Here is a 26,731-nt window from a genome sequence, read left to right as displayed (position 1 = left end):
GTGAGTATAAAAGTTATGCAAATATTTTTCAAGAATCTCAGAGTAGATGAAAGCCACTTTGAGTTTGCTCAATTAAATTTTGGTGCTTGGAAATTTTCTTAATTATGTAGATAAAGAGAAAACTCACAACTCTCTTGCCATTAAACTCCACCTAATCTCATTAAATGTTATATGTGACTCAGGTTTATTTACCTCACTTAATCATCATAATCATTGTGAGTGGTATTACTTATCATACTATTTTAAATATGAGAATAAGGTCACAGAGTCACTTCGTTGTGGGTCCATCCAGCTCAGGTTGTCTGATCTTAGCAAATGAAGGGATTGTCAAAAAGACAAAGGTGGGGTTGCCCATTGTGAAGCATAGAGATTAGGAACCCCTAAGGCCAATGATGAAAGTGTCCATTCAAGCACTGATCGGGTAGAAATGTCCAAATGGCTTTGAGATCTTACAATAAAAGGGTTTAATAATCCCCAGAAGGAGCAGAGGGCCTCAACTCTTTACCTAAGAGTTGACCCAGGGCAGCCTCCACACTACCAGGCCTGCTCATTTGTCCAGGAGAGAAATTCTTTATGTGAAGGTGCGTGAAAATCAGAAAGACTTGGCAGACCTGTCCTGCTGGTTAAGATGAGTGAGCCAGGCTAACAGAGCTGAAGCCACTAAAGGTTTAAGTCATATCACCAAACCAGGCCCTAGGAGCTCTTCAAATACACAGTGCCAGGGCTTCATTCAGAATCTCTGCAGATGGGATTCAAACTTGAGTTCTTTATCATAACTCCTAGGTGGTTCTAATATGCAGCCAGTGAAAAACAGCTGCTGTAGTTTAAAAAGTTGACATTCTGGCTTACATATTTTAATAACTTGTGAGTTGGGTTTCCATGTTAAAGAAACTTATAAGTTAGCTTTCTGTAATAGTAACCTGTGGATTAGCTTTCCATATTATAATAATTTATAAGAAAACTTTCTCATGAGTTTGACCCCCTAAATCTAATCTCTAATACGTTGATGTTACAGTAATGTTGAGGTTCAGACCTGCATCATGATGAGTTTCCCAAGGCCACAGCATTCTCTGCGTCCTCCTGAGCTACACTGTCAAATACAGCATCTGTGAGACGTGTGGCTATTTAGGTTTTGATTTAAATTTGCTAAAATTAAATAAAATTTAAAATTTAGTTACTTGGTTGCATAAGCCACATCTCAGGTGCTCAGTAGCTACAGGTAGCTAGTTACTACTTTATTGGACACACAGATATGGAATATTACAGTCACAGAAAGCTCTATTGGACAGCCCTGAGCTAGATAATGAAGTGAACCCTCTTTTGCAGATGCCCGGTTCACTTTGTCCTTTTATCCAAATATGTATTTCACACGCTTTCTCTCAGTCTAAAATACCTTATCCACTATTTGATGTATTAAATTACCCTTTATTTGACATATCAATAAATAGATAAAGGTATTTTAAAGAAGGGGAAGCACATCACTGAGAGAAAGCAGGAGAGCAAATGTTGGAACCATACCCAGATTAAGTGGAGCTGGCTAAAGGAGTTCGTGGCTCTTCTCAGAATTGCCTATCATTTTATATGTGTTTCTTCCCTATTATCAAATAGTAGTCTTACCAAAGGCATAAAAAGTGTTGAAGTAAGTAAATACACCATAACTATGAAGTTATACTTCACTTTAACAATTTCTTTCCATATGCTTGAAATGTACTGATTTTTTTTACCAGTTAGGGAAAGGAAATAAGACACAAAAACTACTGAGTAATTAAAATTTTATCTCTTACAACCTGGAAGCTTACTCTGTTTTTAGTGATAAAAGAAGCAGAGCCGTTTACAGTAAAATAATTAAGGTAAGAACAGTGCCATGTCTCATTATCTATATAAAGCACTGCAGTAGGAGTTGGAAGCCCTGGGGTTTACATCCTCGCTTCTGTGTTTATAAGATTTGGTCCTAAGGCAAACTCCTAACCTCTTTCAGCCTCATTTTCCTCATCTGTCAAGATGAACTTGGGTTGGGAAGTACATAAGACCCTCTATGTTAAATGTCTGTAGGACTTGACACCGGGGTAGATCATTTTGATCCCAGGTGACCTGGAGTTTTGAGTTATGTACTGTTCTTCCTCCAGGCCACGTATTATCCCCTCTTTGCTTATTGTTCACTTTAATTACTTACTGTAGAGCGTCCAAGCATCTCGACTTTTCTGTCAGACATCAGAAGGAGGGAAAATGCATCTTGTGTGAGCAAGATTGCAAATGTTGGAATTTTGTATCCAAAATATGTGGGGCTGGCTAAAAGATTCAAAATAAAAACAATTGCAAATGTGAAAATTCAGTAAGGATTATGAAAATACGGCAAAGTTTTTAACTGCTTCGTCCTTCTTTCTGAGGAAACAAATTTACACATAGGCCAACTTATGTTTTAAAACAAAGCCAGAGGGGGTTGTATAGAAGAAACATACAAGACGCTAAGGACGGTCTTGGCACAGGTCATGAAAACCTAGAAATTCTGAAGCTAGAGGATTGTGAATCTAAAGTTGGATTGTGTATTTGCTTTAATGATTTAATATAAATATCTTCTGAGTTATTTTAAATTGATCTCCTGTTGAAGGCAAAGAGTAAACAGCGGGGGCTTCCCTGGTGGCGCAGTGGTTGAGAGTCCGCCTGCCGATGCAGGGGACATGGGTTCGTGCCCCGGTCCAGGAAGATCCCACATGCCGCGGAGCAGCTGGGCCCGTAAGCCACGGCCGCTGAGCCTGTGCGTCCGGAGCCTGTGCTCCGCAGCGGGAGAGGCCACAGCGATGAGAGGCCCGCGTACCACGAAAAAAACAAACAAAACAAAACAAAACAAAAAAAGAGTAAACAGCGGGAAAGAAGGTCTATTTAGGCAGAGAACAAAACTGTATTTCCGCAAATTTCCAACCTCTTTAATGTACTTGGAATAGTGACAGCGTTGTTAAATGTTTCCGTTATGTTACTGACAAAACAGAGAGGAAAAGATATAGATGCTCCCATTTTTGTATTCCATTTTGTATTTTGTATTTTGTATTTGTATTTTTGTATTACTCCCATCTGTAACAAAATAGTCCGTGCGATCTTTGGAGCCACTTAATTTCCTAGCTAAAAACTTAAGAACCCTGGGCCCCTGCTGGCTCCTTCTAGGTCTTTACATTAACAAATGCTTCTCTGATCAAAATGCCTTAGAGCAGTTAGGAATCCAGTAATATTTACTATCCTTTGATGAACTGAGTGGATAAGGCTGAGGCAGAAGCCTAAGGTAGACTGTAAGTTAAAATGAAGTGATATTAACTCTATTTGAAGTAATAAAATACTGCAGTTTATTCTACTGGGAGCAAAACAAATTCAAGAGGTCAGCGTTTTTTCTAATAAAAGTTTTTACAGTTTTATTTATTAAAGAAAAATACATGTTTCTTGTTGAAATTTTACAAAATATAGTTGTAGTAGAGAAAAATATCACCCCAAGTCCCACCTTTGAAAAGAGTGACCAAATTTTTTCTAATCTTTCTTTTCACATATGCAGCTCTGTGCTTTTACAAGAAAGCGTTCATACTGTAGATAATGCTTTGAAATCTAGATTTTTATTTGAAATGTTATGAAGATTTTCCTGATAATCAACTAATTTTTGATATTATAATGACTGTATAGTTTTCCATTGTTTGGATGTAGCCTAATTTATTTAATCAGTTCCTTCCATGTTGGACATTTAGGTGGTTTGCATTTTTTAATATTATATAATGCTGTGGTGAATATTCATTAAATTAATTTTTTGCATACATTTAAATGATTTCTTTAGCATAAACTACTAGAATAGAATAATTGGATAAAATGATAGGCATGCTTTTAAGGTTTCTGTTACCTACTGGTCATCACTTTAAAGAATTTTCCTTCTCACCAGGGTGCCTGGTAGAATACTGAATCTTTCCCAACACTAGATATGGTCAGTTTTCTCCTGACCTTTGACAGTTTTATGGGTAAAGAAGTACTGTTGCTCTGTTATTTTACATTCTTTGGTAGCTCTTTCATGTTTGTTGCACCCTGTTGTATCTTCTCTTTAAGGGCTGCCTGCTCCCACAGCACTCTGATATGATGAGAGAACTTCTCTCTTTTGACCTTTAATACCCACAGCATAGGCAGAGCCAAGAGGAAAGGGGAGTAGACAGGATTTGGAGAAAGATGAAAGCTACGTGGAGAGGAAGGCAGAGCACCGTAACCATAGTGTATGGGACGCGTGCCACCCGTGGTATTTGCTGACGTTGTTCTGATCCGAATGGGAGAAATAAATGTGACCCCTGTACAGTTTCTGCTATGAAAAAACTTCTGCTTTATCTCCAGAGACAAGGCCTAAACAGTTAAGTGAAGATCTTTTGAAGTATCTACAAGAGGCAGCACAGCCTGTTAGTTGAGAACACACACTCTGGAGTCAGAGTTCAAATCCCGACTTTGTCACTTACTGGATGCATGACCTTGGTCAAGTTACTTAGTCTGTTTCTTCAGGCATAAAATAGGATAATAACGGTGGCACCTCATAGGCTTGTTATGAAGATGAAATGACTTAATAAATGTAAGGTGCTTAGAATGGTGTCTGGTACATAGTAACATGTAAGCATCAGTTATATTAAATTTTTAAAGTACTTAGTGTGGCACATAATGGACTTGAAAAGTGTTAGCTGAATACATGTAACATAGTAAAAGTCAATAAATATATAAATAGATTCCAGTATCTGTGGTTTAGACAAGTGGGGTGCTATGTGTTAAAGGATAGTTTTCAAAGAAGTAAAATCATGAATCTCAGACAAATATAAAATAACCATGTCAAAGATGTCATTTAAGTCATTCACTAATAAAACAACTAAGATATTATAATGAGTTCAAAGAGGATCCAAAGAACAAACAAAGGTATGGGCAATCAGTGTTGAAATGAATTTGCTAGTAACTGCAAAACTGGCCTCTTTCACATGGCAGAAATTAGTTTCATCTCCACCAGACAAAATTCCTGTGCATCTCTGTGGACAAAATCATTTGCTGCTATCAGTCTTCTACTGGATTAGAAAATAACTCAAAGAGGGGCTTCCCTGGTGGCACAGTGGTTGAGAGTCCGCCTGCCAATGCAGGGAACACGGGTTCATGCCCCGGTCCGGGAAGATCCCACATGCCACGGAGCGGCTAGGCCCGTGAGCCATGGCCGCTGAGCCTGCGCGTCCGGAGCCTGTGCTCCGCAACGGGAGAGGCCACAGCAGTGAGAGGCCCGCGTACCGCAAAAATAAATAAATAAATAAATCACTCAAAGAGAAGGAAAGGTGCAGACCTCTGTAACATCAGATCACCAGAAGGGTCCTTTAGACACCATCCTGTGCTAATTATAATTAACTGAATCAACCAAAGAATAATTGTTCAGTTTTGCTTCTGCCACAGCCAGTCAACCTAGGTAGCAGTTACATAGAGCATTAGGTACAGCCCTGGGGAAGGAAAGTGCATGGCTCCCAGGGGACATGGGAAACATGAGCTTGATTAGAGAAGGCTACTTGGTAGATGCTGGGAAATAATGCCAAGCAGGTCACATCCAGCCTCTTGAGGAGCCTTGGAATCCAGAGAGAAGAGTTGGGGCTCTGTCAGTAAGCATCCAATTCAGAATCATCTGGAGTGCAGAATCCTGGGCTTCACCCCAGATCCACTGACTTAATAGCTGGTAGTTGGGAATCTGTATTTTATCAAGTTACTCAGATGTTGCTTGAACACATTGAACCTTAAGAATCACTGCTGCAGATAAAAGATATAAATTTTTATCTGGAGTCATATTCTTGAAGCATTGGAGTAAAGTGAAATAAGATGGGCCTTCCAGCCATTGTACAGGATAAATTTCTGGATGAAAAGATGGGGGGGGGACTGAAGGCAGGAGGGAATTGACAGGAGTAGGCATACACGGTGACTTGGGTGATGAACTTCATTAAGGTGGGGATGAATGTAGATAGGAAACAGTGACTCTAAACATCATCATAAAGAAGGAGAATTTAATGACTAATATGCTAGGAGACTCAAAGTAGAGGACAGGAAGTATTCAAAACTAACGACATGGGGCTTCCCTGGTGGCGCAGTGGTTGAGAATCTGCCTGCCAATGCAAGGGACACGGGTTCGAGCCCTGGTCTGGGAAGATCCCACATGCCGTGGAGCAACTAGGCCCGTGAGCCACAACTACTGAGCCTGCACGTCTGGAACCTGTGCTCCACAACAAGAGAGGCCGCAATAGTGAGAGGCCCGTGCACCGCGATGAAGAGTGGCCCCCACTTGCTGCAACTAGATAAAGCCCTCGCACAGAAACGAAGACCCAACACAGCCAAAAATAAATAAATAAATAAATAAATTAAAAAAAAACAACAAAAAACTAACGACATGATTTTAAGTCCAGGTGAATAGAGGACTAGAGATTCACTGACACAAACAGAGAATTGAGAATGGTCAGTTTTGTGGAAAGATAAGGTACGTTTGGAGCATGTTAGAGGATGGTGGTACTTTTAAGTAGAAATTTATAGAAAATAATTGAAGGAAAGGGGGCCTCCAAGCTGGAGTGGAAGGTCTTGTCTAGAACAATAGATAAAACTTTCATGGAACATCCTGAGATAAGGCTTCTCTCTTCGTCTTCCTCTTTAGATTGTCAAAGTATATGTTATTTCATACACAAAGGGTTACATGAGCTAAATGCCCATCACTTGAGAAACCTAAAATGGGTGTTTTAAATTTAGGCATTATCCTACCTGTAGAGAAAAAGAAAAGCTGTATTTACAGTTTATTTTAAAGATTAAAATATGTGGCATAGTTGATAAGGTGAATGTATTAAACTATTTTCCTCTTTCTAGGAAGGATGTAAAGTTTTTAAGGGTTGTGCAGGGTGGTTGGAAGCTCTTTTGTATATCCCAGTGAGGCATTTGGTAAATGCTTAGTTGTTGAACTGAATTTTCAAATGATACCTGACAGGGCTCCCCTGGTGGCGCAGTGGTTGGGAGTCCACCTGCCGATGCAGGGGACAGGGGTTCGTGCCCCGGTCCAGGAACATCCCACATGCCATGGAGCGGCTGGGCCCGTGAGCCATGGCCGCTGAGCCTGCGCGTCCGGAGCCTGTGCTCCGCAACGGGCGAGGCCACAGCAGTGAGAGGCCTGCGTACCGCAAAAAAAAAAAAAAAAAAAAAAAAAAATGATACCTGACAATATACAGCCTCCCTATACCTCTGGAGTTAAGCCTGTTTCTGGTAAATTCCCTGGGTTCAATTCCCAACTATGCTACAGTCCTTTGGGAGACTAAGATCCCTAGCTAACATGGGAATTGTCTGAAAATTGAAAGTTGGAGTATGCCCCAAATCTCAGACTTACTTAGTCCACTGGGAGACTTCCCAGTATTAAATATGTCCTTAACCCAAACTATTGATTCCAAACTACTGTCTTGGTTGAAGTAGAATTTCTAAAGGGTATATGAGACCTTTCACTGCTCTTATAAGTTACACATATTTCTACCAAGGTAAAACTGTTTTGTAAAAAAAGCACTTTTGGTTGTATTTTAATTTTTGTCTTGATCCTACTTTTAGTAAAAAAAAAAGAAAAACTATATTATAATCATTTAGTGTGGTCAGTAATTAAAGGGTTTTATTGATCATTGTATAAATAAAAAGATGGGCATATTCTGAGAAGAAATAAGTCTTTAACGTATTTCTAAACTCGAGGCTGTGGCGTGCTCATGCAAGGATTAGAATTTATATACATTTTTATTGTTGTCTGATATTCAGCAGTATATATTTTCACACAATATATTGTAAGGAATACTGACTATAAAATGCATTATGCAAGGAATCTCATTGTATATTAAATATTTATTAAATCTAAGTGAATAGCTTCTTTTTATTTTCTAAACTTGAATTTATATCTATGTATTGTTATAAAAATCACATTGTTTTCAATAAATTTATATTTGATTCCCGTCCTTAACATCCTATGATATTTGTCAATTAATTAATTAAGGTGCTTTATAGACTTTTTTTGTGATTTTGGTGTACAGAAATTCAAAGCAGATTCAAATGTATTTTCTACCAAATGCTTTACTTGAACTTTTGGATTGCATCAGATATGCAAAGAATAAATAAATGCATTCATTCATTCGACATTCATTTGTTCTATGCCAAAAATACAACAGGAAACAAAGCATGGTGTGGTTAACTTACACTTTAGTCTAAATCAATAATGATAATAGTACCCTACCCTCAGATAGTAATTTTGACCAAGTCTTTGTGATAATAAATTAATAAAACCTATAGATTGCTTCCAGAAGCAGAGGTCATGGAAGAAATTCTGTTGTAGAACTGAACGCAGAACTCAAATTTTAATTAATTCCTGCTAGTTTTCAATAATACGGAGACCTACACTTTCAAGTTTGGGATTTCACTTTCTCCTTCACATCACCAGCAAACTCAGTGTTTACTAAATGCCATTGATTGATTTGACCCATGGTAAAAGGACAATTTAATATGACTGGTGAGACATGTCTGAGCCTGGTCATTTTGATTGCCAATATTTTATAATCTATGACTTTAGAAATGTAAGCTGTTTTACTTTTTTTTTTTTTAAACTTTGCACCATTAATGAGAGGTCTTTATCTTTGTGCACTTTTTTTTCCAGGTTTTAGGGGAAAAGCCGGAGCTTAGGGATGGAGAAGAGGATGACGACATTATAGCAGACATAACTAACAGGAAAATGGCTAAACTCTACATGGTGGGTTCACTGTTAGGGAGTTCTGTTGTTTTTACTGGACTGGAAGCTGCTGGGGAGGGCTGTACTGGGAGGGACTCTTTGCTACAGATGGCATTTCTCCTCATTGCCCTCAAAGAGAAACGTGTGAGCAGAATCCGTTCTTTGCTCTAGCATAGTTATTTAAATTCCTCTTTCTATTACTTTTAATTTTTTTATTAAAAACAACAAATAATAATTTGCTGTGATTTAAATAAAATTATATATTGTTGCTGTATTAGTTTGCAGCAATATGTTTTGATAAATTACATTCAATAAAATGTTTCCTTCATGAAGTAAAAAAACTTAGTAAGCTTTTTCTTATAAAATCTTAATAAGCTATAAAATCATCCCCTTATTTAAAATATCCTGTTTAGCCATCATGAAGGCTTTCTTTATTATGAGCACAAACAAACAGCTGGAAGGAAACAGGGTAAAAACTGTCCTGGGTGTTGGCGGACTTAGGTCCATGTCAGCTCTGTGGGAAGGACTGCCTGCGTGACCTTGGGCAAGACATGGCCATTCTGGGTCTTAGTTTTCTTATCTGAAAAAAAAAAAAAAGAGAGAGATTAAATTAGAAGATTACTCAGGTTCCTTCCAACTCCACAATTTAATGATTTTATTGCTGGTGAGGGTAACAAAATCCACAAGATGTACCAGTTGAGGAGACAGTTCAGATGGGATCCTTCAAGCATTCCCTCCCCTTGTAACTTTCTAAGCAAGTGATTTGGAGCAGACCTTAACGTCCCTGCAGAACTAAATAGTTTTCTCATCTCTTACAAGAAGGAATTATATTTGCTGCTCTTTAAAGGGATCTTCTGGCTCAGACACGCTGTGATTTTAAATGAAGATCAAGTTACTAACTTGTATAGAATAACTTCCTTTTTGTAGAATGAAAGGGGAAGTAGATTCTTTTCCTCCTAGATGGCAAAGGAAAACGTGGTTACCACTCCTAAATACTGATAATTTTAATATAAGCCACACAGAAATTGTTATTCTAAAGACTTTGTGGCTGCTTATTTTTTTATTACTGTTTCTAAAACCCAATTGCAACAGTTTAACAAACATCTTTTATGTCACATCATCAAATAAAGCTGTTCTCCCTCTTGGACAGCATTATGGGACAAGGGAAATATTTTTAAATGTGAACATGTTGATCCTGAAACAATGCTCCCTCTAGTGGATCTCTAATGTATTGCACACATCTAACTAAAGTCCTTTTGAAAATACTTTAATTTGGGATTGCTGAACAGAGCTGGGAAGCAGTCACCTAGGGCGATTTCTAAAAATACAGAATTCAAGCCCTACCACAGTGTTGCAAAACCCCATCACTGATCTAGGTAGGGCCCTCAAATCTGTATATTTAACAAGTGCCCAGGTGGATTACCTTGCAGCCTACCAGGCCTTTGAAAAACAATGAATTCTAACCTAGCAAATTTTGTAAGATCACCTGCAACTTAAAAATATATATATTCTGTAGTCATTTACAAACTTCAAGAGTCTAGGTAAGTTTACTTGTGACACAATTTTATTTGTGACAGATGATATTTACTTTGATAATTTACACAAAGTATTTAAATAAATTGAGGTAAATTACAGGCCCCATATTGAAAAAAATCTGTAAGCATAAACTGTAATGTATCCATGCCTTCCTTAGCACAATGTCTGGCATATGATAGTACTCAGTAAATGTTGAATGAATGAACGTTTAAGCTTTAGCTTTTTGTATGTGTGCAGTGAGTGTAAGGTTATCACCTATTTAAAAGATTGTTGTATTAAAAAAAATTAAATAATCTTGTTAAAGTTCATTGTGTGGTGCCTAGTATATATGAAATCACAACAAACCTTATCCATTATTATTCATTATTATTTTCTGTGTTGAAACTTAACTTTTTATTAGTAATACTTTTACCCCAAAGGACTTTAAAAAAGCCTTTCTAAGGGTATAACTGGGTTCATGGGGTTTTTCGTTTGTTTGTTTTCTTTGAAAGAGCTTTGTTGAGATATAATTTACAGATTATAAAGTTTATCCATTTAAAGTGTACAATTCAGTGGTTTTTATTACACGCACAGAGTCGTGCAGCCATCACCATGATCAAAGAGTTTAGAACATATTGATCATCCCCAAGCAAGCTCATGGTTTTCATGTTAGGTTTCAGATGCCAGTGGCTCCATGAACTTGAGCATGGTGGCAGAAGAAAACCCTTTCTCCATGGCGATGCTGCTTTCTGAAGAATGCTTCATTTTGGACCACGGTGCTGCAAAACAGGTTTTTGTATGGAAAGGTAAAAAATGCCATTGGTATTGTTGATGTACTTCAGATTTATACATATTTCTTCGGAAAGGTAAATAAAACATCTTTTCTGACTTAAAAAAACCTTACCTTTCTGCATGATCTGTAAAATGCAGACATCAAAACCATATTTTCTTCCTACCAACATTATTTACCAGGGATGATGGGGTGAAAGAAAGCCTTTGGGCACTATAAAAAGAATCTTTTTTTATACAGAGTGTTCATTACAATATTGTTAAATATATTTAGTATACTAGGAAAATTTTGCTATTCTTTCAGGGTTGTAGTTAAATTCAATTATAATTATGTTTATTTTTTGGTGCACAAATATTTCTTAATCATATAATACCTTGCTTCTCTGAAATTCTGTCTCTTTCATATATCTTGCATATTAGGTAGAGATGCTAATCCCCAGGAGAGAAAGGCTGCCATGAAGATAGCTGAAGAATTCCTAGAACAAATGCATTATTCTACTCATACTCAGGTATATGTGGAAATGAACTGGCTAGAAAAAATGTTTTTAAACATGGGAGCTCATGACATCGCCACAAAACTCAAGAAAGAATTTGGTTCAAAATAACGTATGCACGGAAGTCATTCTCACGTGTGTGCCATGCGTCCCTAGAACTATATCTGTGTGGAGGATGGAATTTTGCAGAAATTGGAGATTAGACCTTCCACAGGACTTTGTGATGAGAATAAGAACACATCCACTTCCTCCATAGCCTTTAAGTCAAGATGATCAACCACAACTGAATTAACTGAGAGCATTTATCAGTTATTCCTTAGAGCAATTTGTATAGACATGGGCTAATGCCCAGAGAATATTTGCCTTCATGGAGATCAACATAGACACTGGATAGTTGCTCTTCTTTTCTGAATCGCTCAGCCTCATCTTTGCTCTTCATTTTTATGTCCTGGCACAAGTAGCACAATGAGATCATTTCTGTCAGGTTCACAGACATCTTATGAACCTAGTGTAGGAAAACAGTCAAACTTATTTGACTGTAATGATAACATACGAAATAACTTTATTCTTCTCTCAAACATCCAGATTCAGTGGCAATTACTTTAGCTGTAAGAAAAAAAAAGCCAGGTTGCATTGTTTTAGCTTCGTATTTGATAACCTTCCCTTTTGCATTCAATTAAGGATCCCAGCTTCTAAGTCTACATCTGTCATCACAAAAAACAGAATCATCTTTGCATTTCCTCAGTTTTTTTCTCCACTACTAGATTAATGTTTTTCCTTGGTCTCTTATTTTTCTTTTTATAATTATTATTATTTTTTAAATTTCAGATTCAAGTTCTTCCAGAAGGAGGTGAAACACCAATCTTCAAACAGTTCTTTAAGGACTGGAGAGATAAAGATCAGAGTGATGGCTTTGGGAAAGTATATGTCACAGAGAAAGTGGCTCAAATAAAACAAATTCCATTTGACGCCTCAAAATTACACAGTTCTCCACCAGTGGCAGCCCAGCATAATATGGTGGATGATGGTTCCGGCAAAGTGGAGGTATTTACATGTTTTTGTTCATTTGTTTGTCCTTGTCAAGCCCACTTATGGCAAGATATGTGGAAATATAACTTCAGGAAACTACAAACTTTGTAAATTGTGAATTTTTATTATTAATAAAAATGGTTCAAGACTGTATATTAAACCAGGGAGTTTAAAGCTGCAAGAGCTGTTGTCTGACCTTCTGTCCTAGTTTACAGTGTGTGTGCAGAGATTCTAAGAAGTTAGGCGATTTGTGCAAGATCACCTAATTATCACCTTAGAGGCCTCCATGGAACCCAGCCATCTCCATCTTGTTTCCTGGTCCAGAAATGCTCCTGCTCTTGGAACTGGGATTGTCCAGTGAGGACGCATTGCTCCAAAAGCACCCACTACATAAGTTTGTCCTTCCCTTGCACCGTAGAGGCATTCACAAAGGCACATTGGGCATGTGTCATGTGCCAAAATCACAGATAATTTTAGAGCATTCAAATTGAGTTTGTTGGTTATTGTTTTTTTTTTTTTTTTTTTTTTTTTGCGGTACACGGGCCCTTTACCACCACGGCCTCTCCCGCTGCGGAGCACAGGCTCCAGACGCGCAGGCTCAGCGGCCATGGCTCACGGGCCCAGCCGCTCCGCGGCATGTGGGATCTTCCTGGACCGGGGCACGAACCTGCGTCCCCTGCATCGGCAGGCGGACTCTCAACCACTGCGCCACCAGGGAAGCCCGGTTATTGCTATTTTTTGACAAAAATTGTTAAAACCCTCCTAAGAATTCTCCCTAACTAAAATCTCTTGACATTTAATATGCTGTTGGGTCACCTAACTTAAGGGAAACTGGATAATGTCACTTCCATTCTAGAATATGTTGGTGGCTCTCCACAGTCTTCCTGGGAACGTCCATCCTCAGGTGGGCCTCCAGGACCTCCATGATTGACCCTTGCTCTCTGCACCTCAGCCTTCCACAGCCTTGAGCACTCCTCCCCTCTGCCATGTGGCTGACATTCCCATTCCTCCTTTGTAACTCCGTTAAGTCACAAGCTGCACCTCTTCCGAGAAGCCTTCCCTCCACACTGAAATGACCTTACTCTGTGCTCAAGCCATAAGTAATATTCTTCATAGAATTTATCATATAAGTACTACAGAATTGTTCATTTACTTACAGGTTTCTCCTCCCAGACCTCTTGTCAGTTCCTTGAGGGAGGGAATTGAATAATTTATCTCTCTATTCCCAGGGCTTATCACAATGCTTGGACCAAAGTATATAGTAAAAAGATTTAAAAGTGTTTTCTCTTTTCAAAGACATGAAGTATGAATCTAAGCCGTGCAGGGATTAGGGGAACTGCAAAGGGAGAAGTGCCCCACCCCGCCCCTGACCATGATCGCTGTCAGAGGGGTATTAGCTCCTGGGGCTGGGTCTGTCTTCTGCTCAGACACCCTTTTCTAGAGCTCAACACAGCCAGCAGACCCCGTGGCAAACGTGGCTCCCAGCACCAAGTGTGTCCCAGCTGCAGCCTCCACGTTAGGGCACAGCATCTCTGAGACGCCCTCCCATGCCATGCCAGGGATATTAACATCCAGGGCTTTCTCTAGGTTTTTGGGTTTAGCCAGGCCATGCTGCCATTGTGCCTCTGGGATGGCGTGGGAAGGCTGCTCTCTGAAAACTCTGCACTTGCTCATCTCCTTATTTCAAAGCAAAGGGTCCATCCTGAGCCTCCCCAGGACCCAGACAGGACGGTGCTTGCACACATAGTGCCTGCAGTCTCTCACTCAACTGTTACTTTCCCGTTTCATTGACAACTCTCATCTCTCCAACTTTTAATCTTTAATTAAAAGTGTCTTTAATCTGTGACGAGGATAAGGAAATAGAAGATAACTAGTTCTGCCTGCTTTTTTATTTTTTATTTTTTTGTGGTACACGGGCCTCTCACTGCTGTGGCCTCTCCCGTTGCGGAGCACAGGCTCCGGACACGCAGGCCCAGCGGCCATGGTTCATGGGCCCAGCCGCTCTGCGGCATGTGGGATCTTCCTGGACCGGGGCACGAACCTGCGTCCCCTGCATCGGCAGGTGGACTCTCAACCACTGCGCCACCAGGGAAACCCTGCCTGCTTTTATCTTTATCAGCCTCATGCCTAGATGGTGGCTTTTGAAAATAGAAGTCATGCAATTGGTATTTTTATTATTTGGTCCAATCTGCCACTCTTACCTGGGAAAACAATAGTCTCATGGCTTAAAACACAGGTAAAAAGAAATTTAAAAAAAATTACTTCCCAACTGATGAAAAATTTTATGTAAGTTAAGAGATGTATTTCTGAGTGGAATATTTCAGTTTGTTATTCCACTGGAGTGTCATGTTATTTACACTAATCGATCAAACAATATGTATTTATTAATCAACAGGCTCAGAACTGAGCTAAGTACTGTAAAGGGTACAAAAGAACTATAAGTGCTTAAAAAGTCAATAACCAAATTGCCAAATTGATAAAAATGTCTTCCCGTTGCTTAATTTGTAAACTAGTTAGAAAAGTAATTTAAAAGTTGCTTAATGACAAATCTAAACCAAAATGTTTTTTAAACCTCTGAGAAGTATCGTTAGATCAAGACAAGTTTGATTTTGGTACACATATTTCATTACTTTTAGATTTGGCGTGTAGAAAACAATGGTAGGATCGAAATTGACCAAAACTCGTATGGTGAATTCTATGGTGGTGACTGCTACATTATACTCTACACTTATCCCAGAGGACAGATCATCTACACCTGGTAAGTCTCCCTCTTTCATAAGATCTCAAGTTCCGTAGAGGTCACATTTTGCTCCAAAGTTAAATTTCATTAAATTCTGTGCAATGGGGGTAGAATTATCCTATAAATACGCCAGTGAGGTTTGTATAACATGCAAGTAGTATTCTTTCGATATGATTTTGACTGTATTCTGTAGCTGCTGTCCACAAGCAGGAGGGGTTAGATAAGTGTCATCCTTTCTAATCTAGTAGAAAGGTTTTGATAGCCCAAGGGTAGTGTTCCTTTAGTGGATATGCAGTTGAATAACTCATCTCCTATGCAAGCTAACACTCCAACTGGCATCAGGTACCATGTCTTCTTGTTGTTAAAATTCACAGAGCCCATCTTGATTGGAGCTGCAACATTTCAATGATGCAAATCCTCTCAGGCATGTATATAATTTATGATTCTATTTCATACTCCAGAGACCTCAAATTGATGCATCCTTATTCTTTGTCTTCATGAAATTCATAGCAGTAATGTAGAAAAATCCCTTTGCATCCATATCTCGTATGATGTTTGCATAATGACTTGAGTTAATTGAAGGTTAAATTTACTTAGAGAGAGTCAGTGCCAATAGGGAGTGTCCAACCAAGTAAGTGAAGTACACATAGCATGCTAGACTATTCCAAAGGGACAGGGATTCTGCAACAAATCATGCAATGTGGGATTCTCAAACTTTTTTTTTTTTTTTGCGGTACGCAAGCCTCTCACTGCTGTGACCTCTCCCGTTGCGGAGCACAGGCTCCGGACGCGCAGGCTCAACGGCCATGGCTCACGGGCCCAGCCACTCCACGGCATGTGGGATCTTCCCGGACCGGGGCACAAACCCATGTCCCCTGCATCGGCAGGCGGACTCTCAACCACTGCACCACCAGGGAAGCCCTCAAACTTTTTTTTAAGTGAAATCAGGAAAAGTAGAATATTTCTGAGAAGACTGAGAAAAAGAAAAGAATTTTCAAAAAAGATCTTAAAGCTGAGGGGTGTAGGCCAAAGGTGCAAGGGTGAAGCAGGATCCTGCCTTTGCCTACATGGTGACGGCAATCTTCAGGGAACATATTGAATGTATGCAGACTCAGGTGTCTGCTGATATCGTGACATTTCTCTCTGGTGAGCGTCCCACCAGATGACAGAGACATCTGTCCACACAGTGTGACCACTTAACACTTATACTGGCCAGTGCCTTGAGCTTAACCAAGTAAAGGAGGTGAGATGATTTTCCCTATCCCATAGTTCTTGGTACCCAAAGGGTGGTCTGTGAACCAAAAGCATGGGCATCACTAGGGAGCTGGTTAGAAAAATGTCAGGCCCACTCTTTGACCCACTAAAGCAGAACCTGCATTTTAACAAGATCTCAGGATGATTCATATGCACTTTAATGATTGACAGGCAGTGCCTTAGGCAGTGGTTCCCAACACTAGCTGCACATACTAACCTGGACAGTTTTTCACAAATCCAAACGCCTGGCCCCCACTTTACACCAAATAACGGTGGTGGTAGGACTCCTGAGATTCTAATGTACACTGTGGCATTAATGAGAACCACTGTGTCCAGGGACATTTCTGACTCCACAGTCACATCATATCCTGTCAAAGATGAATGTATTTAGCTATTTAGCTCTATGTTTAAGATGCCATCTTCATACTAACCATTTTTTTGAGCAGCATGTTTGTGCCAGCAAAGTGCTAGATGTTTCCATATATTATCTTGCTTCCTCACAACCAGATTATTTTCAAGTGAAAGGTAAAGATAAAAAAGGAAGGAGGACTTAGGCAGATGAAGTAATTTAACCCAAGGTCACAACTCTTGTAACTGGTGAAGCAACATTTCACACCTTGATCTGCAGCTCTCTTTAAGGCCTGTGTGCAGCTATACCTTGGTAGAAGCTGTGTCCTTATTTTGCAATTTCCTTTTCTAAAATTTTAATTCAGAGAAGTGTGTGCAAAGCGTGACATTTGTGGGGATAAATTTATTGTTCCGAGTCAGCTTTTCTTTTACATTCTGTTTCTTGTTCTTCCTCTTAATTCTTTTTGGTATGTGAAAAATATACTTAATTGTAGCACTCAGATCAAAGAAGAAAGACTAAATAAGTAATTCAAGAGAATGTTTTGAGGAATTAGCAATTTGTAATCCATATCAATTGCTATGTGGATATAAATAAAACAGATTAAATCCGGTCATAAATTTTAAACGCAGTAGCTATTCCTTCAGTCGTACGAAAGTATTCACAGAGCGCTTTCTACGTGCCAAGCACTGAGCTAGATACTAAAGTGGTGAAAAAAAGATACTAAAGTGGTGAAAAAAAAAAAAAGTTGCCCAAGAATTTATACTTTAAAGAGAGAAAGATGATTATCAGGCATTTCAATGAAATATGAAGGGTTTAAGATAAAACCAAGCTGAGTGATCTTTGGGGAATTAGGGACAGACACTCAAGCTAACTCCTAGGCTATTGGTGAAGGGCTCTTAGAAGTGACATCTACGTGGGAGCAAAAATGGGAGCGATGAAAGCAAGCAAATAGGGAAGTTGTTCCAAGCAATGCAGGGAAAATCGTGCTCTACTCGGTTAGTAATGATGTATGGCTAGAGCAAAGTTAAGGAGCCAAAGATAAAACCAGAGAAATTAGAAGGAGCCAAATGGTGAATGGCCTTGTAACTATCCTGGGGAAGATGAACTTTATTTTCAGGGCATTGGGAGCCAGTCAAAGAGTTCGCACAGGGGAGTGACATGATTGGTTTCCATCTTAGAGAAATTATTCTGGTTAACATCTAAAGAATGGACTGGTGGGAGATTGATGGCAGAAAGGCCATTGGATTTTGTTGCAGTAATCCAACTGAATGATAATATGGCCAGAGTTCAGTGTAAGGGAGGGAAAGGATGGGCAAGTGTGCAAAGTATTAATGAGATGACATCTGAATGACTGGTTACAGGGAACGGAGAAGATGACTGAGTCAAGGGTGGCCCCAGATTTCTGGTCTGTGCACAGGTGGGTAGTGTTTTATTCGCTGAGATAAGGAACTCAGGAGGAGGACAAGTTTGGTCCTCACTGTAAAGAAATCAAAGAGAAAAAGAAGATGAAAATATGTCACATTTTTACTTGTCATGACCTTTAGGCTAGGACTGGGGCTAGGGGAGGGGGTCATTTAGTTTTCTTTCAGTTTGATGTGTTCAAGGTTTCTGTGATGAGAATGTATGACTTTTTGAGATATCAAGAATATAAGTTAGATGCTTGAGTCCTCTTGTGAATTTTTGTCATTTAATATCATGGATGTTAAATATGTCAGTTTGTTAATATTGTATGGTTTGCAGAACTTTGAAAACTTCCATAAAGGTAGCAAAGAGGCATTTAGAAAATGCCTCTTGAAGACTAGGTTTCAAATTAAACAGCTTTCCAGTTTATGTGATAATTTCAATGCAGGGATGTAAATAGGTTAAATCCAAGAGGCAGAGTTGAAAGTGACAAACTAGAATTAAATCACTTTGTCTCTTTATTCCTGAAACCACTTATATTCTAAAATGATAGGAGAAAAATAATTTCAGCAGTGATCTTTTCTCTGAAATGTCAAGTAGTTGAAATTGAACAAACTTTGAACAGTGGCGATGATGAGTCTCTTGAAGCAGTAAATTCCATTTTCATGCAGCATTTATTTTTAATGAGTAACAAGCACCACAGATTTATAAAGAAGAAATCATACCAAAGTCGATTGCTTTTCTTCCCCCAGGCACAGGGTTTCAAAATTAGAGGCGAAGCGCAACTTTATTATATCTTGATGGCAGTGGAGTCCTTGACCTCCTGGGTCATAGATCAATAAAGCAAATTGGTTTGAATCTGTGTGGATGGAAGCATGAGTCACTTTGACAGGAAGAGGAAGAAGGGCTCGAGATGAACAGTGAAATATTTATTAAGAGTGTCAAATGGCAAAAGTTTGGTGAGGGTTTTCAGTTTTGCTGGTTGAAATACTCCAGGAAAAAAAACAGTAAAATGGTGACAAAAGTTTGGTAATGTAGTCTATTAGTTAGTTGAATTTTTTTCCTGCAGAAAAAAAAGGAAATGAAGAAACATCCAAGAAGTTGCAGATGTGAGGAAGGAAGGACAGGCGATAACAGACCCTGGTGTTTCCTCAGCTCTGTGTTACTCCCCAGCCGGTGCTCCCAGTGGCTCCTGGAATTGTTTGCTAGCATGATAAGCTCATGGAAAATTTAGGCTATTAGCATTAAAAGACTGTATATTGGGAGCTTCCCTGGTGGCGCAGTGGTTGAGAGTCCGCCTGCCGATGCAGGGGAAACGGGTTCGTGCCCCGGTCTGGGAGGATCCCACATGCCGCGGAGCGGCTGGGCCCGTGAGCCATGGCCGCTGGGCCTGTGCGTCCGGAGTCTGTGCTCCGCAACGGAAGAGGCCACAACAGTGAGAGGCCCGCATACCGCAAAAAAAAAAAAAAAAAAAAAAGACTGTATATTCATGGGTGCCTTTGTTATGAAAAGCATTTTTTATTTTTTTAAACGTATGCCTGACATGAACATATCCTTTCTTTTTTTTTTGCACCCCACTGTGGAACATTTTTATATCAATCACTTGACTCTGTTGGTGCAATGAAATATTCTGAGATAAATGAGACGCGCTCCCTGAATTCTGTGTTTTGCGGGGGGTGTCTGTGTGTGTTGCCCAGGTTGGGAGGCTATTGTTAACCTGTTCTGGGTATGGAACAGGTAGCTCACTCTCAAACCTTCAGAAGAAAGGATATAATTAATTTTCAAAATCCAGTTCCAGGATTAGTGTTCTTCCTGCTAACCCCTAGTCACACAAACATAGGAGGATTGGTTCCAAACAATGCTCAGTGCTTTCACTGGCTTTTCCCTCCCACAAAGTCATCAAACAAGCAGATCTCCCAGAGGTAGCTATATAAATTAAGCCAGTGATTGGAGTTATAGCCACAAGCTACCCTAGAAAGAGAAGTTGCAAATGAACTGGATGAATTGATTCATTGACTCTTTTTTTTTTTTTTTGGCTGTGTTGGGTCTTTGTTGCAGCACGTGGGCTTCTCTCTAGTTGCAGTGTGCAGGATTTCTCTCTCTAGTTGTGGCACGCCGGCTCCAGGGCGCATGAGCTCTGTAGTTTGTGGCATGTGGGCTGTCTCATTGAGGCGTGAGCTCAGTAGTTGTAGCGCACGGTCTTAGTTGCCCCGTGGCATGTGGGATCCCAGTTCCCTGACCAGGGATCGCACCTGTGTCCCCTGCATTGGAAGGTGGATTCTTTACCACTGGACCACCAGGGAAGACCCGACTCATTGATCCTTATCTGGGTCACTGGTAGTTTAGCTTCTTTTATGGTTTTATTTAAAATATCTTTAAAGAATTGCTAGAATGACAAAATGGGGCTTCACCATTGCCTACTTCTGATGATTATTTTCTTGATTTTTCTGGGTCCACACATTTGCTACTATGATCACCAAATATTCATGGAAAGATAAAGTACTTCTAATATCCAGCCTAATAGATTTGGCTCGTATTCTACTCAAATGGATTATTTTCACTGTGAAGATGGTTTCCCAAAATAGGCACCTCCAACTTGAAATCAGACAGAATTGACTACTTAGCGAAGTAATTATGGAACTAAAAATGGACCTATGAAATGGAGATTAAAGAAACCTATCATATGTAGTTCTAAACAATACATGGGATAGTTCATGGCTCAATGTTAGTTAAGTACTTTAAAAAAAACAATAACTTCTATGACTTTATCATGTCAAAACAGCTGGTTTCTTCTTGATCTTTCATAATAACTTAAGTTTCTGCTTGAAATGCCTATATTAGAAGGTCTTAAAACTTAAATACAAACTAATTTATTTTACTTTGGTTTCTCCAGGCAAGGAGCAAATGCTACGAGGGATGAGCTGACGACCTCCGCATTCCTGACCGTTCAGTTGGATAGATCCCTTGGAGGACAGGCTGTGCAGGTTGGGATATTTTCACCCCAAAACTTATACAAGTTAAAGTTTTCTTAGCCCAGTGTCTAGTTAAAACCCTTTTCCCAAGTTGGGATGGGAATTTGACACTTTCTAAATATTATCTTTTTTTCATTTTAGAATTTAAATATTCCTATTCTCATGCCATACTCGTTCTCTCAGATTCTGGAAAAGAGGGAGCAAACAAAATTTAAAAAACAGAAACAAGGGCTTCCCTGGTGGCGCAGTGGTTGAGAGTCCGCCTGCTGATGCAGGGGACGCGGGTTCGTGCCCCGGTCCGGGAGGATCCCACATGCCGCGGAGCGGCTGGGCCCGTGAGCCATGGCTGCTGAGCCTGTGCGTCCGGAGCCTGTGCTCCGCAGCGGGAGAGGCCACAACAGTGAGAGGCCCGCGTACCGCAAAAAAAAAACCCAAAAAACAGAAACAAAAATAAACTATTAACAGATTTAAGAGCCCCAAAGAATCATTCCTTTAGAATCATATCATGCTATTAAAACTGTTCTACCTGAGTTATCACTTCCAGGTGATCACTTTCCAGTTTTCAAATCTTTATAAATGTGTAATGGCTTCTTCAAAGGTAGAAAGTAATTAGAAAAGTAAGTCCAATACTTTAGTACATAAAAATTGAGATGTGGAGAGTGAATATGGTCTTCCAGCTGGTTTTCTTTCCTTCTTGGATTTTAGTTCCTAAATAAAGCAAGTTAGACCTAAATTTAAAGGTGCATATTAACTTTTAAAAAATTAACTTTGTTAATTGTTAATTAACAAATTAACAAGATGATGGATTTCTGTAAATGCACTAACTCCCCATGAAGTTCCCCATGAACTATTACATTCATTTCTTTTTTTTGAATTTTATTTTATTTATTTTTTATACAGCAGGTTCTTATTAGTTATCTGTTTTATATATATTAGTGTATACATGTCAATCCCAATCTCCCAATTCATCCCACCACCCTCGCTTTCCCCCCTTGGTGTCCATATGTTTGTTCACTACATCTGTGTCTCTATTTCTGCCCTGCAAACCGGTTTGTCTGCACCATTTTTCTAGATTCCATATACATGTGTTAATATACGATATTTGTTTATCTCTTTCTGACTTCTTTCACTCTGTATGACAGTCTCTAGGTCCATCCATGTCTCTACAAATGACCCAATTTCATTCCTTTTTATGGCTGAGTAATATTCCATTGTATATATGTACCACATCTTCTTTATCCATTCGTCTCTCGATGGGCATTTAGGTTGCTTCCATGACCTGGCTATTGTAAATAGTGCTGCAGTGAACAGTGGGGTGCATGTGTCTTTTTGAATTATGGTTTTCTCTGGGTATATGCCCAGTAGTGGGATTGCTGGGTCATATGGTAATTCTATTTTTAGTTTTTTAAGGAACCTCTATACTATTCTCCATAGTGGCTATATCAATTTACATTCCCACCAACAGTGCAAGAGGGTTCTCTTTTCTCCATACCCACTCCAGCATTTGTTGTTTGTAGATTTTCTGATGATGGCCATTCTAACCAGTGTGAGGTGATACCTCATTGTAGTTTTGATTTGTATTTCTCTAATGATTAGTGATGTTGAGCAGCTTTTCATGTGCCTCTTAGCCATCTGTATGTCTTCTTTGGAGAAATGTCTATTTAGGTCTTCTGCACATTTTTTGATTGGGTTTTTTTTTTAATATTGAACTGCATGAGCTGTTTATATATTTTAGAGATTAATCCTTTGTCCGTTGATCCGTTTGCAAATATTTTCTCCCATTCTGAGGGTTGTCATTTTGTCTTGTCTATAGTTTACTTTGCTGTGCAAAAGCTTTTAGGTTTCATTAGATCCCATTTGTTTATTTTTGTTTTTATTTCCATTACTCTAGGAGGTGGGTCAAAAAGATCTTGCTGTGATTTATGTCAAAGAGTGTTCTGCCTATGTTTTCCTCTAAGAGTTTTATAGTGTCCGGTCTGACATTTAGGTCTTTAATCCATTTTGAGTTTATTTCTGTGTATGGTGTTAGGGGGTGTTCTAATTTCACTCTTTTACATGTAGCTGTCCAGTTTTCCCAGCACCACTTATTGAAGAGACTGTCTTTTCTCCATTGTTTATCCTTGCCTCCTTTGTCATAGATTAGTTGACTATAGGTGCATGGGTTTATCTCTGGGCTTTCTATCCTGTTCTGTTGATCTATATTTCTGTTTTTGTGCCAGAACCATATTGTCTTGATTACTGTTACTTTGTAGGATAGTCTGAAGTCAGGGAGTCTGATTCTTCCAGCTCTGTTTTTTTCCCTCAAGATTGCTTTGGCTATTCAGGGTCTTTTGTGTCTCCATACAAATTTTAAGAATGTTTTGTTCTAGTTCTGTAGAAAATGCCATAGGTAATTGGTAGGGATTGCATTGAATCTGTAGATTGCTTTGGGTAGTATAGTCATTTTCACAATATTGATTCTACCAATCCAAGAACATGGTATATCTCTCCATCTGTTTGTGTCATCTTTGATTTCTTCATCAGTGTCTTATAGTTTTCTGCATACAGGTCTTTTGTCTCCCTAGGTAGGTTTATTCCTAGGTATTTTATTCTTTTTGTTGCAGTGGTAAATGGGAGTGTTTCCTTAATTTCTCTTTCAGATTTTTCATCATTAGTGTATAGGAATGCAAGAGATTTCTGTGCATTAATTTTGTATCCTGCAACTTTACCAGATTCACTGATTAGCTCTAGTAGTTTTTGGGTGGCATCCTTAGGATTCTCTATGTATAGTATCATGTCATCTGCTAACCATGACAGTTTTACTTCTTCTTTTCCAGTTCGTATTCCTTTTATTTCTTTTTCTTCTCTGATTGCCGTGGCTAGGACTTCCAAAACTATGTTGAATAATAGTGGTGAGAGTGGACATCCTTGTCTTGTTCCTGATCTTAGAGGAAATGGTTTCAGTTTTTCACCATTGAGCATGATGTTTGCTGTGGGTTTGTCATATGTGGCCTTTATTATGATGAGGTAGGTTCCCTCTCTGCCCACTTTTTGGAGAGTTTTTATCATAAATGGGTGTTTAATTTTGTCAAAAGCTTTTTCTGCATCTATTGAGATGATCGTATGGTTTTTATTCTTCAATTTGTTAATGTGATGTTTCACATTGATTGATTTGCATATATTGAAGAATCCTTGCATCCCTGGGATAAATCCCACTTGATCATGGTTGTATGATCCTTTTAATGTGTTGTTAGATTCTGTTTGCTAGTATTTTGTTGATGCTTTTTGCATCTATATTCATCAGTGATATTGGTCTGTAATTTTCTTTTTTTGTAGTATCTTCGTCTGGTTTTAGCATCAGAGTGATGGTGGCCTCATAGAATGAGTTTGGGAGTGTTCCTTCCTCTGCAATTTTTGGAAGAGTTTGAGAAAGATCAGTGTAAGCTCTTCTCTAAATGTTTGATAGAATTCACCTGTGAAGCCATCTGGTCCTGGACTTTTGTTTGTTGGAAGATTTTTAATCTCAGTTTAAATTTCATTACTTGTGATTGATCCGTTCATATTTTCTGTTTCTTCCTGGTTCAGTCTTGGAAGTTTACACCTTTCTAAGAATTTGTCCATTTCTTCCAGGTTGTCCATTTTATTGGCATAGAGTTTATATTCATTTCTTGAATGAAATATTTCTAAGAACTGACATCATCTATGTCATTTAGTTGATCTTTCAAGTAGTGCTTACCAAATCATGCAAAAACTTTGAAGATAAGGCCCTGTGCCTTATAAATTCTATATTTCACAGTTAAATATTTGATATACCCAATGAATGAATTTCCAGTGTCAGCCAATTGAATCCTGAATTGGCAATGAAATGGTAATTCTTAGTTTCACCACAAGATGGCGGTGGTTTACAACAATGCATAAATAAAGTCCTGAATTGCTGTTTTAAACATTCCTTCGTAGACTGTATTAACAGTATTGAAAAATTTTCAGTTTACCTTTCTATCTCTTATTTTCATTTCACAGTGGAGAATGGGTCTTAATCAGTAGCCCTCTTTCTTTCATGTTGGCACTTGAGGTTTTCTCAGTGTTAAGGGAAACGCTAAACCAACGGCAGTTTTAGGAGCTCTTAGCTAACCTCACCCCAAGCTTTGGGGTGTGACTCAAAAGACGTTTTCATTTGTTACTCGCTTATTTGAATGTCTACTAGTTGAAAGATATTTGTGGAGTTAGTTACTTTCAGTGCTCCCTAGGCTTCCCTATGATGGTATGTGCATCAGCATTCCCGTTCACTTGGCTTCTAGAAAAAGACAGACCAGGATAGGAGAGATATTTCAACTTTAGCATAGGGCAAATAATTGAAGAAAACAGGAAAGTGACACAAAATTTGAATTCTTTATGTAAATACATGCATCAATAGATTATGCAAGAGATAGGAAATTCGGATCTGATCCAGTATCTGTTGTTAAACTAATAGGTGAAATTAAATAACTTGCCATTTATTTTCTTCCATTTCCTTATCCTGAAAAGTCCTTATATTGTATTTTAAAAAGAGCTTATATTAAGCAAATCTACTATTACCATTTCCATAGGTAAGCTAAAAAGTAGAAAGTCTATTCTGTTTATTTTTGCCAGTTTTTGATGTTTGGATTGAAATCTTTATTCATCCCCAGATTACGATGATTTTTTTCATCTCACAGTGGTAGGGATGTAAAAAGAATGAGTATACGTTCGTGTCGTCTTATTTTTGGAAGAATTTGAATGAATGCACATCTCCTAACCTACTGAACGAGATCCAAAACACGTGAGAGACAGGTATACCCCTAAACATCTGGAAAGCTTGGTGCCCTTGTAAAAAAAAGAGTAATTTTCGTAAAAGACGGTATACATCAGCACTTCGTTGTTTTTCCCCTTTTGGAGATGTAGATGAACAGACTTGAAACTGTGCTTTCTGGAAGCAGAAAGTGGTGCAGTGTGGTGCTGTGTCCCCCGAGAAGGTGCTGTGTCTGGAGTAGCAAATGGTTCCTAAGTCAGTGAGGAAACTCTGCTTGATTATCATTAACCTATATTTTCTGTTGATTCATCGTTCCTCCTGCTCTTGACTTTTTATATATTTTTAATTTTGTTTTCAAAGAGAAAAATAAGGACGCCTTTGGAAATATGGCCTTCTTTCATTGCACTCTTTATTAATTTCTTTTATCCCCGCCGCCCCCAGATCCGAGTCTCCCAAGGCAAAGAACCTGCTCACCTGCTGAGTTTGTTCAAAGACAAACCACTCATTATTTACAAGAACGGAACATCAAAGAAAGGAGGTCAGGTGCCAGCCCCCCCTACACGCCTCTTTCAAGTCCGAAGAAACCTGGCATCGATCACCAGAATTGTGGAGGTAACATCATGCATTCAATAAAACCTGCCCTGCTCATGGGCTTCCCAGTGGACCTGAGCCATCAACAAATACTAGTCTTT

At 38.9% G+C, this 26,731-nt stretch overlaps 1 protein-coding gene across 1 annotated transcript in view; it reads left to right on the top strand.

The window, feature by feature from the left end:
- SCIN (scinderin) overlaps nucleotides 1–26,731 on the top strand; it is a 77,506-nt gene that overhangs the window by 34,129 nt on the left and 16,646 nt on the right. The window contains exons 5-11 of the mRNA XM_060107766.1: nucleotides 8,678–8,770; nucleotides 10,938–11,070; nucleotides 11,474–11,562; nucleotides 12,376–12,591; nucleotides 15,213–15,334; nucleotides 21,214–21,304; nucleotides 26,481–26,651. Coding sequence (XP_059963749.1) covers nucleotides 8,678–8,770; nucleotides 10,938–11,070; nucleotides 11,474–11,562; nucleotides 12,376–12,591; nucleotides 15,213–15,334; nucleotides 21,214–21,304; nucleotides 26,481–26,651 — 915 coding nt within the window. The remainder of the gene's footprint in view (nucleotides 1–8,677; nucleotides 8,771–10,937; nucleotides 11,071–11,473; nucleotides 11,563–12,375; nucleotides 12,592–15,212; nucleotides 15,335–21,213; nucleotides 21,305–26,480; nucleotides 26,652–26,731) is intronic.

The sequence above is a fragment of the Mesoplodon densirostris genome, chromosome 9 (genome assembly GCF_025265405.1).
Source record: "Mesoplodon densirostris isolate mMesDen1 chromosome 9, mMesDen1 primary haplotype, whole genome shotgun sequence".
In the NCBI taxonomy this organism is placed as follows: Eukaryota; Metazoa; Chordata; class Mammalia; order Artiodactyla; family Ziphiidae; genus Mesoplodon; species Mesoplodon densirostris.
The sequence above is the reverse complement of the archived record's forward strand: the minus strand, read 5'-3'. Positions and strand labels throughout refer to the sequence as shown.